General features: G+C 45.0%; 1 protein-coding gene across 1 annotated transcript in view; it reads right to left on the minus strand.

Moving 5' to 3' along the window:
• ARHGEF18 (Rho/Rac guanine nucleotide exchange factor 18) overlaps positions 1 to 17,604 on the minus strand; it is a 75,863-nt gene that overhangs the window by 33,826 nt on the left and 24,433 nt on the right. The window contains exon 11 of the mRNA XM_065422170.1: positions 334 to 401. Within this exon, the coding sequence (XP_065278242.1) occupies positions 334 to 401 (68 nt within the window). The remainder of the gene's footprint in view (positions 1 to 333; positions 402 to 17,604) is intronic.

A 17,604-nucleotide genomic window follows, 5' to 3' on the forward strand; every position in this document is an offset into this window, starting at 1 on the left:
TTTACCTAAGGCTACATTTCTGCCTCAGTTTCCTCACACATACATAAACCATCAAGGGATACTAGCTGGACCAGTTAAAACTATTCAAGGATTTGACGATATAGGGTCAGATTCTTAGCTGGTGTAAATCAGAGTAACTCCACTGAATACAACACACTATTTAGGTGATAAGAACAGGAGTAGCTTATGCTCAAATAAATTTGTTAGTCTCTAAGGTGCCACAAGTACTCCTGTTCTTTTTGTGGATACAGACTAACACGGCTGCTACTTTGAAACCTGTATTTAGGTGATATTACTCCTATCTTATAATGGAAGAAAAGTTGTAAAACCAACCTTGGGTCTGGTACTGCTGCATTCAGCCAGTAAGGTCTTGCAGTTCTTGTGGACATTCACTGCACAGTCTGAAATGTACAAAATATTTAAGTTATTCTTACCCTCCCCATTTCGACAGAGAGAAATAACCGATTTCTCAGATTTGAAAGGATCAGGAAATGACTCCAGGTATTCCATTGGGAATACTTATTGTGAAATTTCAACTCTTGGTTTTACACCAAAATGCTCAAACTTGTAAGAATAAAGATAAGAGCCATTATTAAAAAAGATCATACCAACAAGATTTATTGGGTATGAAAGAACACCATTACCATAGTATCTTTGGGGCATCTCCAGATGGCAACCTAAGGCAGGAACAGTACCACATAAATAAGCTGCTTGTTCCAACCCTAGTACAGTAAAATGGATATAGCAGATTCATATTGTAACCCAGTGGCACAGAACAATATTCTTCATTTGCATGGTCTCCTAATGGCAATATGAAATATTTCAGTCTCCTACAAAACTGCAGTTAATTGCTCCCTTTTATCCTGGGGAGAGGGATAGCTCAGTAGTATGAGCATTGGCCTGCTAAACCTAGGGTTGTGAGTTCAATCCTTGAGGGGGCCACTTAGGGATCTGGGGCAAAAATCAGTACTTGGTCCTGCTAGTGAAGGCAGGGGGCTGGACTCGATGACCCTTCAGGGTCCCTTCCAGTTCTATGAGATAGGTATATCTCCATTATAACTTACAATATTTTAACCTTATATATTGCAAGTTTATTCTTTTCGTTGTATGCGTGCACGCATATGCATGTATGAACCATTTCTTGTTTAATCAAGTCTATTCCTTTGCCACCACCTTTTAACTAAACTTCGAGGAAGAAAACTGGTTGCTGGTTTCTTCATTAATCTCACCTCAGATTCCCCACCTCACCAAAATGAAAAGTATACATAAACTTCATATTTCAAATCATTCTCACAAACATTAATGAAATGAAAAATGAGCATTACATGCCCATTTACAAAGCAGAGAAACACACACCCAAACAAAAATATAACTGTCAGAAAATCTTGCAAGTAACAGATGTAATTAATTCTAGTAGTTCTTGTAAGGATGATATTTATTAAAAGCTCTCACTGCTTTATGTAAAGAGCTCATTATTCACTAATATTCTTCTGGTTCATTTCCACCTCTGTCAGACTACCATATTCTTCAGATTCTGAACTGTTATTCCAAGGCAAACTGAATCAAGTTACCTAATTCAGGCAATATACCAAACAAATTCAGAGACTAGGGTGATTCTTCATGTACAATGTACACAGTCTTTTTACATGTGGATGGTGACTAGGAACTGATTAAATTAACTGAAATAGGCAACAGAAGACCCTCAAAGTAGTGTCAATGATCCAGATGCCACCACTTTTATATGGCATAAGGCAATTGCTTCCACATCATGGCACTAGAACATCCTGAGATAAGAGATAACACACAAGACCTTTCCAACCAAGATTAAATCCAATGCCCTTTCCCCATCAAAATAATTATAACCCAAGGGGTGGGCAAGGCGGAGGGGACCACTCTCTCACATCCTCCGGTAGCTCCCCTGGCCCTCTGTAAATTAAGATGTTTTCCTTATCTGGAGACAACAGAAGCAGGACACCAGAAACTCAAATATTAAAGGAAACCTGATTTTTTTCTTCTTGCAATGGACACAAAACATGCTTAAGGTGACAGCTAGAACAGGAACACTTGCACTGTAACTGCTTGAGAAAAGGCTGTTTGTGCCTAATGCACTGGGGAAAACTGTTCAAGAAATGTTCATCCATGCAGAAATATAACCCGTTATGGTGCCAGTCAGCAGCAACTAGGGTGACCTGTTTTAAGTATTGCTGGTGTAAGATCGCTACATGCTCATTTACACAGCAGTATTTTCCACAATTACAATAAATGTCTGAGAATACAAATAACATGCTTATCCAGGCCAAATATCTAAATAAATTAATGTTAGCAGCCATGTTGGTTCCAGGTTATTAGAGAGACAAGGAGGACAAGGTAATATCCCGAAGAGCTCTGTGCTGCTCCAAATTTGTCTATTTCACCACCAGAAGTTGGTCCAATAAAAGATATTACTTCACCCTCCTTGTCTCTCTAACTAAATTAATAACAGTCACAGACTCAGGCCCGTTAGAGGATGGGATGACAACTGGAAATGAAAGGTGCATATGTGCATGCTTTTTCCACATGAGGGGTGTACGTGCATGTCACATACAGAATTTTCAATAGAAAATATCTCTGCAAAAAGCTTAATTCTGGCAACTAAAACTAGAAATACTGCGAAAAACGAACTAGATACTGAAATTGGATGATGCTAAATGTATTAAAAGTGCTTTCAATCCTAACTTTAAACCGAAGAAAGAATTTTGTATTAGCCATTCGACGTGGGGTATAAACTGATGAACCCACTAAAATAACACAAGCACCCCACAAAATGAAGAGCTCTAAAAGAAAAAAGGGAAACAAAATCAGCAGATTCAGGAAGTTGCCAAAAAAGCTCACAATATTTGTCATGGATTTTTGAATGGACATAATGAAGTGCCTAATGGCAAACGCACCCATGAAACAAACCAGTAAACTGTAGAATGAAACCACCATAAAACAGGAATTAGAAACGAAGTATTTAATGACATTATATCTGATTGAATGGGCCCTGGAGACTGAACTCCCTTCTTACCCTTGGGGCAGGACTGAGGCACACTGGATAACTTTCTCCCCAACACTACCCCCAACCAATCACTGCCTGCGCTATACCAGCTGTGTGAATAACCAGTGTCCAGAGCCGTCAATCTAGCACCTTTCACCAGCTAAACACAATTAAATTAAAAAAAAAGAAATTAAGAATAAGGACATTATGCCACTGTTACAGTGCTTGATAGGTTTAAACTGAAGTCTAAGTGTTCCACTGACAAAAGGTCACAGGTGTAAGGTCGTCAGTACACATGCATTTTATAGTTTGCTAATGTCATGTTTTTGTAAAAGTAATCTCTCAGCTTCCTGTACACCTAGGAATGCTGACTGCAAGCACCTACAAGCTTCATTAGAATTCCATTTATAACTATTTGGGTGAGCTTGAATAAATTTCCACAAAAGACTACAAATATATTTAAAACATTGTAAAAAGGGAAATCTTCAGATTGACTCTCTAAATCTTTTATTCACTTACAAAGTTATAATACAAAAAGCTACCATGAACATTCAATCGATCAAATTGATTGGACACTTGTATCACTCTACTCTTAAATCTATCATTGACTTAGGCCAGGTCTACACTACAGACCTATATCGGTATAATTACGTTGCTCAGGGGTTTGAAAAATCCACACCCCTGAGCGACGTAGTTATACCAACCTAACCCCCAGTGTAGAGGAGAGCTTCTCCTGGGGAGGTGGATTAACTATGCTGACGGGAATTCACTTAAGCGCTGCAGCTGCGCCGATGCAGTGTTTTAAGTGTACACCCACCCTCAGTGATTAGGTTAAACAGTTTAATGATTAGCAAGACCATGTCCTATTCTCTAGACTTATGTATTTGTTAAGATAACTTTAAAAGGGACATCAATTGAAAAATATACTTCTGTTTGAAAACTGTTCACCTATCTTTGTTACAAGCAACACCTAAAATTACCAAATCTGGGAGATTAATTATGTATTTGACAGTACTGTGTGAACAGTCAGTTTCATTGTTTCCCTGTATCGTCAGTTTGTTTCCCTTGTTGTAGAAGTCTTTCACACAGCAAGGGAGAGAGAAACACACAGTAGAAAATAGGAAAAAATGCAATTGTAAAGCCTCAAAGATTGGCAAGAGAATTCATGGGCAGGTGTTGTATCTGAAACTGCCCACCCAATGTGAAAAAACAGAGTGAAAGAAACCGATAAAGCCTTTTATAATCCCACCAAATTTTATAAGATATGCTTCAGTTATATCTATTTGACATCCTTCTTACTGTAGTGCAGAGCACCTTTCTGAACAGAATATTGGAAAATTAGAGAGGTTCAGAGAAGAGCAACAAGAATGATTGGGGGCACAGAAAAACTCAAATGACGAGTAATTGAAAAGATTGAGATTGTTACCCTAGAAAGGAGATTAATAAGTAGTAAATAAAATAATGGATTGTCTAGAAAAGATAGATGGGAGCTTCTGCAATTGAAAAATGGCAAACTCAAAATTGACGAAAGAAAATACTTTTTCATGCAACATATAATTAGATTGTGCAACTCTCTGCCACCTGATTTTACTAAGGCCAAGAATTTGGCAAAATTCAAAGAGGCAATGGACATTTATATGCTTAACAAAAATACCCAGAGTTATAACAATTAACACTAACAAAAAGAGTATTGGAAGGGAACTAAAACCTCATGTTGCAGGATTTAAACCAAACTCTATTTATTAGAGATTAAGAGAAGGCCTTCGGGGAGGGCAGATTATCCCACATCTGCTTCCTGTGGAGTTTCTTGCTTCCTCTGAAATATCTGTAGTCATCAACAGCATACTGGACAAGATGGAGAATGGGTCTGATCCAGTATGGCAATTCCAATGTTCCAGAGCAAATAGTCAATAACAATCATCATAAAAGATCATTTTAATGACCAAAGATATTAAAGTTATTTTCTGGTAGAATATAAAAGTTCCCCCTTGCCTTCCCAAAAGTTAGTTTATACAATACAAAGTGCTAAATAAAACATTTGAGGTGTATGACTGATCTGAAATTCTGCTTTATGTAAAAATAAACAGCTCTCCCCCAGACTTGTTGAGATTCATAACAATATTTAAGACAGTACCATAAGCCCAACAGACTAAAATGTAACAAGATATCTAGCACAATTTGAAAATACTGAAATTCTTTCAGCACCTATCAAAATCCAGCTGCTCTGGAACCACCACTGACAATTTAGGATTCAGCTAATATTTACTCAAGGTGTATGCAGCTACCGGCAGTACCAATTTACAAGTCAACATGTAGGAGTGCTTTTATTAGACAACACATTAGATAGCCCAAGAGATGTTGCCAGGTTATGCTGACCCACAGTATCTGACAAGTCACTGACCCATTAAGCCAAATTGGACCTGCCAATACATTCCCTCCCATAGCAACTAGAACAAGACTGACAGGCAGATACGAGAATGTCCAATAATTAATATCGGGCTCCTGTGTGGAGCTATGACTCACCAGGCATGATGAGTGGGCATGACCCTGCCCCCTGGACAATAAATGCATTGCCTAGTAAAATTACTCTTAACTGGTCATTTGCAAATCGGTTGTGGCTAACATCTAGGTATGCTGTAATTAGGTTGAATTCTTACTGCTAATAGTCACAATGTGGTTCTGGAGCATTTGGTTTTTTTAAATTAGACAGAGAAAGACTGAAAACATCCTTGAAGCACAATTCAGTTATAATATAAGATTTGGCCATCTCGGTCACTGTTTGCAAAGGTACAGCGCTTGCCCAAGGATATACTCACTACCTAATAGATCTGACCTAACCGAAATGAACTGTGAACCAAATACCTTTCCCTTGACATTAACGATTTCTCTGCTGTCAGACATGCTTGGATTCTTCAGAGACCAAAAAGGAACCTTTTCTCTCCGTATGAAAAACAAGAAGATTATTTCTCTAGCCTGACTCTATAGGAAATGCCATGTAGTTCATGATGAATGTGCTTCTGAAGGATTAACTATAAAGGTATTTGTTTAAAAGTATGCCTTAAAACACTAATTTGCTGTAAACTCCATTTTGATTCACAGCACAAATAGTTAGAATTAAATCACAAACTGTGCTTTCCAACACCAGTGCATCCAGGATTAGTCACTAAAAACACACCATCACATGCTTATGGAAATTAAGTTGTTCTTATGTAAGATCTATGAAATATTATAAACATTTTGATGTATCCATAGTCCAAGGTAGCTGAATAGACCTGAAGATATGCAATCAGTTTCTTTTGTTACTGTACACAGTTCCAGAAAAGGGAACTGTCTGTGACAATCTCATCAGGGAGGTGGAGTTTCAGCTGAACTTGCATCAGTTTCTGAATTCACTAAATCCAGGCCATGTATCCTAATCAGTTCAGAACAGATTTAACTTTGTCCTAGTGGCTCCAGTGACTGGCACCTGCTTGTTCTGCTAACACCTAAATGAGTAGAGCAGAAGCAAAACTGTACAATCTGATGTAGCAGCAGGAACAATCTATGCTGAAAAGCAATGAAACCTGTACTTATTGAGTAATTTCATTTTCCTTATTAAGACTATTCTCTCTCCTAAATCAAGCAAGGGGATGTTTTCTCAATTTATTTGTTTTTAACAAATTCCATTCTAAATGTTAGATAAGTAGTTTTCAAATCACTCCCACCACCACACACAATTTTTTTTAAACACAAACTCAGTAACAAATCTGATTCAGATCAGGCACTTTGTTTCTTTTTGAACTGTTGCAATACAAAATGAGCAATTTAACCTAAAATAAAAATTTGTTCCATTTCAAGTTTCTCAGACTGCATTTTGCAAATTGCAAATGCTGAAAGTGTGTCTAAACATGCTAGTATGAGCATTATGGAGTTATAGCTAAGGGAGTGAATTAGCAACTGAGACATAATTACAAAAGATATTTAAAACATCTGATAGGTGAACATTAAGTGGAAGTGCAGCACATAATGTCTGCTAGCTCCTGTTTAAGAGCCATATTTCATATGTGTATTTTTGCTTTGCAGCTGTAAGTACCAAACAAACAAACAAACAAAAATACTCAAGCAGAGTTTTTAACCTCAATAAGGGAGATGTGCCAAAGACTCCAGGAAGTCCATTAGTGACTTCACTTTTGCTGCTGATTTTAGGTGGAAGAAGGCCAGATATTATGGTGATGGGCATGCAGTATAAAACTCTTAGATAGACAATACATTACTAATTCTGCTTAGTAACTAAGGAGACTTGACACACATACACAGTCTGATATTGCAAAACAAAAACAAAAAACTGCAGTATAAAATTTTCCTATGAAAACTAAATACAGAGGAAAATGTGTACAACTAATCCCATGTATCTGACAGCAAGACAAGACACTAACTCTACTTATTTTTTTTTCAGAATATTCTATTTATTTCATACTATAAAAATACTAAATAGGCAAAGAATACATATTCTTCCTGCAAGTCTGTTCTGAAGACTCGTGTTTTATTTACATAGATCAAAAAATAAAAGTCTTGTCTGACCTACAGGAAAAGTGAATGAATATGACACATAAAGCAACTGCCCAAATATGAGAAAATAACCTCCTTCAAACATCCCAGATGGTCAACTTTCTAAGACAGGGGCTCATCTCCTAGTGCCCCAACTTGATTATGTACATCACAACATAAAATCAACTAAAATAAGTTATCCTCTACTTTAGTACACTGCTTTACTGCTATATAAGCCTCCAACTATCAGCTCCCAGGAGGGTTTTTTACCCACCAAAGCTTATGCCCAAATAAATCTGTTAGTCTTTAAGGTGCCACCAGACTCCTCGTTGTTTTTACTCAAGACAAGTTATAGAGAGACAGTGCAGCAGCCCACAGAAAAAGCTGGGAGTTTTTACCCGCCTAGCTGCTGAAGAGTGGGAAATGTGCTGTACATGCAATCACTACAGCTAGAATACAAAAAAAAGAAAACCCTTTCATTTACACAGCTAGGCAGTACAAGGGTCTTTCCACCATGAGAAAGTGACTGCTGCATAAGGCACAATCCTGCATAAGCAGGAGATACAAGACCCCCTGCTGGGGCTTTTCCACCCCTGAACTCTGGGATTTTCTCACACACACTTCAAACCTCAATAAGGGGATGAGGGATTTTACATTTTTGGTTTCTTCTTTGGTGTCAGGGAAGCCATGCCCAGTAAATTGAAACCGAATGCGAGGAGGACTCGTAAGACCGGTCAGACCAAAGGTCCATCTAGCCCCGTATCCTGTGCTCTGACAGTGGCCAGTGCCAGGTGCCCCAGAGGGAATGAACAGGACAGGGAACCATCAAGTGACCCACCCCCTGTGGCCCATTCCCAGCGTCTGGCAAGCAGAGGCCAGGGGCCCCACTGGCACCCGCACCCCAGCAAGGGGCGTTTGGGGAACGGCTCCGCCACCCCCCGGGCTCCCTTTCTGCTCTGCAGCGGGTACGAGAATTTCCGGCAAACCTACAATCCGACCCCCCGAGCCCGAGCCCCGGGCGCTTCCCGCGGGTGCAGGCCGGGCAGCTCCACTTACACCGCCCGCCGTTCCCGGCCCCGGGAGCCCAGGGCAGCGCAGCCCGCAGGGCCAGGCTGGTCCCTTCCACGGGTGGGCTCGGGCCCCCAGGCCCCCGGGACGCGCCCACTGCAGAGCCCGCGGGGCAGAGCCTGGGCCCGGCCGCCCCCCGGGCCGGGTTCGCGACGAGCCCAGCGGGCCCGCCCCAGAGGCGGCTGCGCTCACGGGCAGTGGCCGGGCGGCGGCTGTGGAGCGCGAGGCCTGGGGCGCTGACACCCCCCCGTCACTTACCGAGGGTCCGGGGGGAGCCGCCGCCAGGCAACAGGAAATGCCCCTATGACCCGGAAACAGAGCGGGGCAGGTAGAGGAGCAGCACTGCGCATGCGCCAGATGGGGGGCGGGGGCTGTGCCTCTTTCACACACACACACACACACACCCTGCACGCTGGGGGGAGCAGGAGGTGGCGGGGGGGGGTCTGTGAGGGGGGGAGCAGAGGGTGTGACTGGGAGGGGGGGTCTGTGACGGGGGGTAGCAGAGGTGTGACTGGGAGGGGAGCAGAGGGTGTGACTGGGAGGGGGGGGTCTGTGACGGGGGGTAGCAGAGGTGTGACTGGGAGGGGAGCAGAGGGTGTGACTGGGAGGGGAGCTGAGGGTGTGACTGGGAGGGGGGGTCTGTGACTGGGAGGGGAGCTGAGGGTGTGACTGGGAGGGGGGTCTGTGACTGGGGGGGGAGCAGAGGGTGTGACGGGGGGGGGCAGGTTAAAGTCAGGCCAGAACCCGGAACCCCGAGGCTCGCACAGAGCCAGGCCTGTCAGTGATTTCCCACCACCACCACCAATGCTGTGGGGCGGCCGTGGCTGGCCATGTCCCCAGCACATCAGACCCATCGCAACGGCCTCTAGGTGCTGCCACAATATAAAATTTAAACAACTCAGCGGGTCAGCCTCCAAGAAGAGACCCACGTCTACACTGCGGTACAGCACCTGTGGCTGGCGTACGTCAGCTGACAGGCTCAGGCAGTGGCGCTGTAAAACTGCAGTGTAGACATTCAGGTTTGGGCTGAAGCCAGAGCTCTGGGACCCCTAACTGAGCTAGATCTGTATAAAGGGGCTCAATATAGCAGCTTGCAAACCCCGTGGGGAGGTAGAGCAGTGGGCCCAGCTGCATAGCAAGATTCAGGGCCAGAGCTGAGATGAGCATGCAAGCTGCATGCTCAGACCAAGGTTCCCAATCAGCAAGATGCTTTGCACTGTCGTTTTCCAGCACACTGGCTTTCATGTGCTGCATAGGGCCACCCTAGCTCTGTGTTCATTAAACCTACTTATCAGTGAGATGCAAGACAGAAGGGTGAGGGGTTCTGGTCATTCTGTGAGGGCCATCTCAGCATTTCTTTCGAATGGTCCCTTCAGGAACTGAGGAGGTTGGCCTCCAAAGCCTGTGGGAAGCCAGGATCTGTAGGGAAAAGAACATCGATCTCATGGAGAACTGATCCCTCAGGGGCTTCTCTGAACCACATCAACACCCTTTCTCCAAGAGGATGCAGGTTTAGAGCAGCAGGTAATGAGGGCCCATCCAAACTCACAAAGAATCCCTCACAGGCAAAGGAGAGGAATCCACAGGAGACGCTATTTACCCCTTCTATGGTTCCCTGACCATTTCCACTGGCCACTGCTCACAGTCTCTTTGCATGCTCAGACAGCAAGTCAGTTCCCTCTTCAAATACTTGAAACAAGAGCATTTGTTTTTTTATGAACATTTGGCATTTTATAAACAGGACCAATAACTTATTTGAACCTAATCCTAGGGATGGATGACAAACTTTCTTCCTCTCAAAGAGCTACGTGACCTGTAGGAGCTTATAGATAAACAGAATCTTCACCAAAGGGGCTTTCCAGAAGCCCTGCCTTTCATCAGCAAAAGTCTGTGATTAGAAAAAAATAGCTGGGCTTTTAATTAATGGTGTATAGTACCTCGACTGACAGCTTTAGCAAGGTAGTTCATGTGTTTGTGTAAAGATCATTTAGGGCGTTACAATAAATGTGGTATTAAACTTATGATGCAATTTTCCATTCAATAAAGACAGCGCCAAAGTAGTATTTGAAATCTTTGTTAGCTAAGACAATTGCAGCCAGGGGCAGGGCATCCTGCAGCAATGGAGAAGTTTTTCAAGCAGAATTCAGCTATGAGTTACAGCGTGCCCCATGCAGCCAGCAGAGTGGAAGGCATTAATATTAATATGTATTTCCAAAGCAACTATTGCCATAGAGGGAGACATTATACAGTAAAGTAAGTTTAGTTTCCGCATTTGATGCAGAGCTTGTATGCTATATTATATGAATGAATACGTTCACTCTGCTGGAAATAAAAACAATCTATTTTTATTTTTGCATTATTGAGAAGGATTCTGACAAGCAAGCTAATCCTTTGATTCCAGTATCTGGCTACTAAAATACCCTTAGGGGGAAGAAAAAAAAACAAGTTCATGTATTCAAAGCAAAATAAGTTTGGGGTCTCAGCCTAGTTATCACAGAATCAACACACTAAAATCTGGAACTGTCCAGGTCTGCTCAGGAGAAGCCCAGGACTGCAAAACTAGGATGTCACGTGCATGACAGGATTTGGCTGTGTCAACAAAGCTGGGCAGGATTGACTGCAATGATGAGGAGAGTTGGGTGCCTCAGATGGTACTGAAGTGCATTAGCAAAGCTGTGTAGAAGCACAACTGAGAATGAAAATACTGTCCTTAACTATAAAGTCCATTTGTTTCTTGTGAAATGGTTCCAAAGCTGCATATTCAAGTGGATGAGACACTGCAGTATTTTGTTCAATCACTGTCTGTGCTCAAACGCCATCCTACAGTGAACAAAGCATAATTCACCTACAGCCTCATCTTATCATTATTAACATATTTTCTTCCCTACTTGGATTCTGAACTGATCAGACACAAAGTTCTGAATGTCAGTGATTAAACACAGACCTAAAAGACATGAGACACTTAAATTCATTTTGCCATCAGCTTTGTCAAACTGAAACAACGAACTCTCCTAGTTATTTTCATAATACTAAGTTCAGTCGTGACAGACCAGATTCCAGGAGGGGACCCAGACATGACAAGGATTGAAAATAACTGTGTCTGGCCTAATGATGAGATGCAACTTTTTCACTGACCTTAACAAATGCAGTCCTGCCCTACTCATATCCATTCAGAACACTGCTGTAAAGATCAGTTTCCTAGCCCTACCTTGAACAGAACATCCCTCTCTTTGAATCCCTCCACTGTTCTCTTTCTCTATCATATCAAACAAACTGCTTGTCTTGACTTCCAAGGCCCTTCATGACTTAGCACCACCCTGCCGATCCTCTCTCATTCACTATTCAAATGTTGACTCCCACCTCTGATCGGCCCAGGATGCCAGCCAGCCTCCATCACTGACTAGTTAAATTTTCAAACACACAGGCTGCCCTTCGCACCTGGGGCATGTTTAGACCGCTGGTGTGCTGAGACCACTGCCTATCATGCTGGCCTATACAGTCTCTGTTTCCTTGTATTCCCACGCCCTGTCTCCATCTGTCGGCTCTTATCTTATACTTCAATTATAAGCTCTTTGCAGCAGAAACCATCTTTTTGCTCTGTCTTTGTACAGCACCTAGGCCTTTACTGGGGCTCCTAGGCTCCGTGGGAATACAAATAATAAATAAAAATGAGGATGCCATTTGGGGGTAAACAGAAGGCTGTCATCTGGGGACAGAATCATCCTAAGAAACAGACTGTATTTGTGCTTCATTGAGATGAGATGCATACGCAAGTGCAATGCAGCCTAGACCGTGTCAGCAGGGCTGGCCCTAGACCAAATGGTGCCCCAGACAAGGAGCATCTTCAGTGCTCTCCCTTCACTTGTTAAACTTTTGAATACCTTATTTTTTATTGTATTTGTAGCCCAATTCACGACTTTGATGAATGATTTGCATGCATGATTTATCCCTGTCATATAAGACAATCAATTTGCACGCAAAGGTCCAGGACATTCTAGGAGGTTAGTGAAAAATGAATCCACCTACAGAATACCTGAAACATTTTACTTCAAACATTCTATTTTCCCTTTTGACACTAACAACAAAAACAGCCCCCCGAGCCCGGCGCCACCCCCCCCCCGGCTGTCGCCTGCCCCTAAATCCAGCCCTGCGTGTCACTATAATTTTTCAAAACTGGCACAGGAAAAACATCTTATGCTGGGGGCCTGTGGGCATCTGAACAACGTCAGTATAGAATATGCACAGCAACCAGTTCAAATACTGTGTCGCCAAACCCAAATGAGGGTTGGCTAGTGACAAAGAAAACAGCATTATCCTTCCAATGCTGTTTAATAATCTACACGATAAAACACTTGTTATTGGCACTGAACAAATAGGAGATAGGGAACAACCCAGACATGTCATCAAGAGAAGCTCCATCAGTATCAGGCCTGCTTATCCACTCCCCAGGCAGAGGAGATAAGATCCTGGAGCTGTGTCAGGCAACAGAGGGAATAGGATCCTGAAACTGTTCCACAGAGGGGCAAGTAAAAAAGCAATGCTGAACTGAAAGGAAAAGAAGATGAAAAGCAAAAAGGAGAAGCACTGAACAGAGCCATCTGACTGCAAAGAGCCAGCCTGCCCCCTTTCTCTAAACTCCTGGTGTTGCAATGAGCATCCACTAGGATGCAGATATGTGGCAGCAAATTCCCAGTTAGGTTCCCTTCTGGAGTCAGCTTCACAGATTGCTTGAAGTCTCGCCTTGTTCCGGCCTACAGCAATGTTAGCACAGTATCACCATGGCTTTTCGTGGGCTCTCTGGTTCTGCTGGTTGTTTTATTTGGACTCTTGTCGGTAATTTCCCATTCCAGATAGGATTCCCAGCACATTTATCACTGTCACCATGTCACAATAGCCAAACCTCCTCTCTCTCTTTTCCCTAACTAGAAGCTTTTAGGCAGCTGTCTCTCTTTCTAGAAATGTCAAGTTTCAAGTTTACTGCTGGCTTTCAGAGTCCTCTGGCCTCTGTCAGGGCTATTAGCAGAAGTTTCCTGTTGGAATTCACAGAACTCAGCTCTTTTCCAGGCCAAGCACTGCCTGCCTACATTAGCTTACTGGTGCTGCACTGGGGAGCCCAGGGCAAAAATGTGCAGACATCAATATATTAAACACAACTGGCAAGACGAGGGGGTCACTTTAACATGTCAGAACCCAAGCATGGGACAAAGAAGAGACGTCTGAGCCTGTTTTCTTCTTCAGAAATTAATTCACCACTAGTGAAAGATGCTGGCCCAACAACCCCAGAGATTGATGGCCACAGAACAGGTATAACATGGGTCAGAGCAATGCAAGCCTCCCTCACTAATATTCCTCAGCCCAGCACTGGGGTCTAAACAGGAGTTCATTCTCCAAGGCCCTTTGAGTCTCTCCACTGAGAGCCAGCAAGGGGTCAGACTGGGACAGATGGGCAATAGTGATATCAGGGTGAAAGGCTTTATATGCCATTGCTGATACCTGAGCCAGCCAGTCCCCCAGCCTTTATGATTCACGAGGGTTTAGTAACACACTAGCACATCGAATCTCAAAGGGGAGAAGAGCTTCCCTGAAATCTGCAAAGTGTTTTGGCCACAGTTATAGACTTCAGCATGTCCCTGGCAGGTAGATCTCCACAGACCCTCTTTCGTATGCCCATGGGACTGAGGGCTGCACACTGCCTCACAGAGCCTTCGACATGTAACCCGTCACTCATCAGGGTGCAGAAAACCCCCCAATGGTCAAACCTAATCCACTAGAACAGAGACAATCCTGCTGTAATACGTTCAATGACAAACCCTTGGCTCCCTTCCATGGCACAGCCGAGCTGGAGAGCTCTGCTCCTGGCAGTGGCTTCCTGGGATTCATCTAACTCCTGTTACATAAACATTGGGAGCATGTTTATGAGAAAGGATTAATTTAGACACACCGCCTTTTCCATGCTTGAGAATGGGGGCTGTCTCCATCTAGACTCCAGTGATGGGGTCACAATTGCTGCAGATGACCCACTTAGTTTGAATCCTAGTCAGTCCTGCTGGCATCTCACTTCTAAGGGCTTGTCTACACTTACAGCACTGCAGCAGTGCTGCTTAGTGAAGACACGGACTATGCCAATGGGAGAGCATCTCCCGACGGGGTAGGTACTCCACCACCCTGAGAGGCAGTAGCTATGTTGACAGGAGAAGCACTGTCTACACCGGGGGTTTGGTCGGTAGAACTACGTCACACAGGGGTGTGGATTTTCCACCAGGGCTTAGATGTGAATCACCCACGGTCCTGAAACAGGGGCTCCAGAAAATGTTCTTTAGTCATGCTCTGGACCCCACATGGTTCTAAGCTGGCACCCAGCTGCCCGCCTCACCTCCCTCATTAAGGGACTTTATACCATAGGGTGTCTCTCATTCCAGGCATGGCTGGTGGGATCTCATGGAGAGAGGGAGGCAAGTGTGTTTTGTGTGGAACTATTTAGGATGATTTCCTATTTCATAGCATGGATTTATGTTACCAGCAACAAAATGACTCCTCTTTGCCTTTCTGAATTAGGAGCACAGGTCCTGCTACTGCTTCTTACTTAAAGGGGCAGGGCTCTGATTCTCACTGGCAATCCAGGTCATAGTCCACTCAGAGTAGCTACTAGACCATCTGTGCCCATGGGAAACAAGACAGACTTGGGGCCTCTTACCCAGCCCTCCATCCCTTCTCTCTCTGGCCTCCCCTGTAATTTGCTTGCTCATCTATGTCACTAAACTTGTTTTCTCTTCTGCCATGTGGTGGCACTGCTGTTAAAACGCTGTCAACACAGCAAATAAACAGCAGCACCTGCTGTGCTAAGACCAGCAGCCGGCAGGTCTGGGACCACAGGTGCGGGCTCCTCACCGCTATTACTGAGCGGGAACGATAGGAACAGCCAATGTTTGGGGCAGGGGATCTATTTTGAGAGGGTGGGAAATGGTCTATTGCTCCAGGACTGCCACCTGGCCGGCATCGGGATCACTGTTAAGAAGCAGGAGGTCACTCTGGCTGTGCTGCTGCAGGGGAGGGAGAGGGACCAAAACGCTGCCTATCCAAGGGGCACATCACAGGAGCCCCAGGGCCATCCCTAATTTGCATAAATGGAGCCAATGGTGTAAGCCTTCATCACTGACACACAGGTGCAGCCTGTAGAGATTCCAGGTCCCAGCAGCTGTCCAGACCATTCTGAATGCTGGTCTCTCCACAGGCTGCAGCATGCTGGGCTCAGTCCTGGTCTGGGTGGAGAAGGGCCTCTAATTACAGCAGCTGTCACAGAGCTCTCTTCAATGACTCCACCTCCTGTCAAGGTAACCTGAGGGGGACACCATGCAAGAACAAACTCTCGCTGCCCCAGCCCACCACACTATGTTAACCAGTGCAGCACAACGTCCCTGGGCACCCAGGAAAGCCAAAGGAGACGCTCACAGAGTCCCAGTGAGATTCGGAGCCTTTCCCTTGTGCCAGGGTCTGGTGTTTGCATGTTCATGGGAGACGCAGGATCACAGATCTCCTACAGCACAGCTCAGATCCAAGCTTTGTGCGGCTCCAGCTCACACACAGCCCCAGGCACTTGCTCTAGACTGCGACACACCGAACTACGTACACATCTAGATGATCCAGGCATTGGGCTCTCCTACTCAGCAGACCAGAGCCCGAACCCCTAAGGCATGCCAGCCTGGGGAAACGAACCCAGGATCCCAACGGCAGTGCAAAGAAACCTGGCCAGCAGTGGCACGGGTCTGAGCTCCTGAAGGAGGCTTGACCTGAGTATCAAAGCGGGGTCTCCTGCCTGGCAGCACAGAGCACTATACACTAAGTCACTGCTGATGTAGCTCATTGGAAAGCCAAGATCCAGCACTCCAGGGCCTCACTGGAACCATGTCCCCCCTCCTGCATGGGAGGAACTCCCTATAAACATCTGCTAAGCCACCTCCTGGTCCTCCTTCAAACCCCTCCTTGACATTTCCTCAGCTGTGATACCTACGACACACGCAACAGCCAGGCAGCTGGGGAACTCCAATTGCAGCTTCTCAGGCCGACCAGCAGCGTCTCACTCTTTCCTTGGGCTCCTTGTCTCTGCCTGTATTCCTCTGTCTTACCTGTAGACTGTAAGCTCTCTGGGGCAGGGACTGTTACGTGTTTGTGCAGCACCCAGCACAGCAGGGCCTGGCCTCTAGGAGCTACCGCAATACAAAATAATCAGAGCCAGTGTTACAAACCCGGCTAAAGGCCCTATATGAGTGGGTCCGCCTGTGTCTGTAAAAGCCCGTTACACCTCAGAGCCAGACCGAGGCGCCACTAAGGAAAAGATGTTTCCCATGGAGAGCGCATGGGATGGCCAGTCCTTTCCTCCCCCTCGAAGGGTGTTACTGACCTTGAGCACCTCTGAAGATCCCTCGCTTGGGCGTGAGCTTTGCCAAGGGGCATGGGGTGCAGAGAAAGAACCTGCCATTTCCAAACTCCTGCTGCTGCCTCTGGCAGGCCAATGTTCTGCAGTGCCCTGAGCAGCTTCACCCGCACACCAAGCACGGGGACAAGGCCCAGGGGTGAGAACATGCAGTAGGATAAAGTCCTATGTCTGCCCAGCACATTCCACAGAGGAGAGCCCTCCCCCCGCAGCCTAGGGATGTTTTTCCCTCTCTTTAGATGCACTGAACTTGTCCTGCCTCTGCACAGGGTTAGCGCTCTCCATGCAGCCCCACAGGGGAGGGCCAAGCCCCAGCGTGTGTGTGGGGTGGGAGGGAGACAGCATTTCACTTTGGCTTTGGTTAACTAAGCGCTGGATGGTTTTTTGACTCCCCATGTCTGTTCCCACATCACATGAGGAGCTGAAACATCTGTGTCTCTGGGAAGGAAAGACTGGGCCCAGGCAGGCCCAGCCGGGCTAGCCCCAGGCAGGCCCAAAAATGCTCTCAGGGCTACTCAGGAAGGACAGAGCATTTCCTGACCTTCCCTTTTTTGTTAATATA

This window comes from Emys orbicularis, chromosome 24 (genome assembly GCF_028017835.1).
Source record: "Emys orbicularis isolate rEmyOrb1 chromosome 24, rEmyOrb1.hap1, whole genome shotgun sequence".
Lineage (NCBI taxonomy): Eukaryota > Metazoa > Chordata > Testudines > Emydidae > Emys > Emys orbicularis.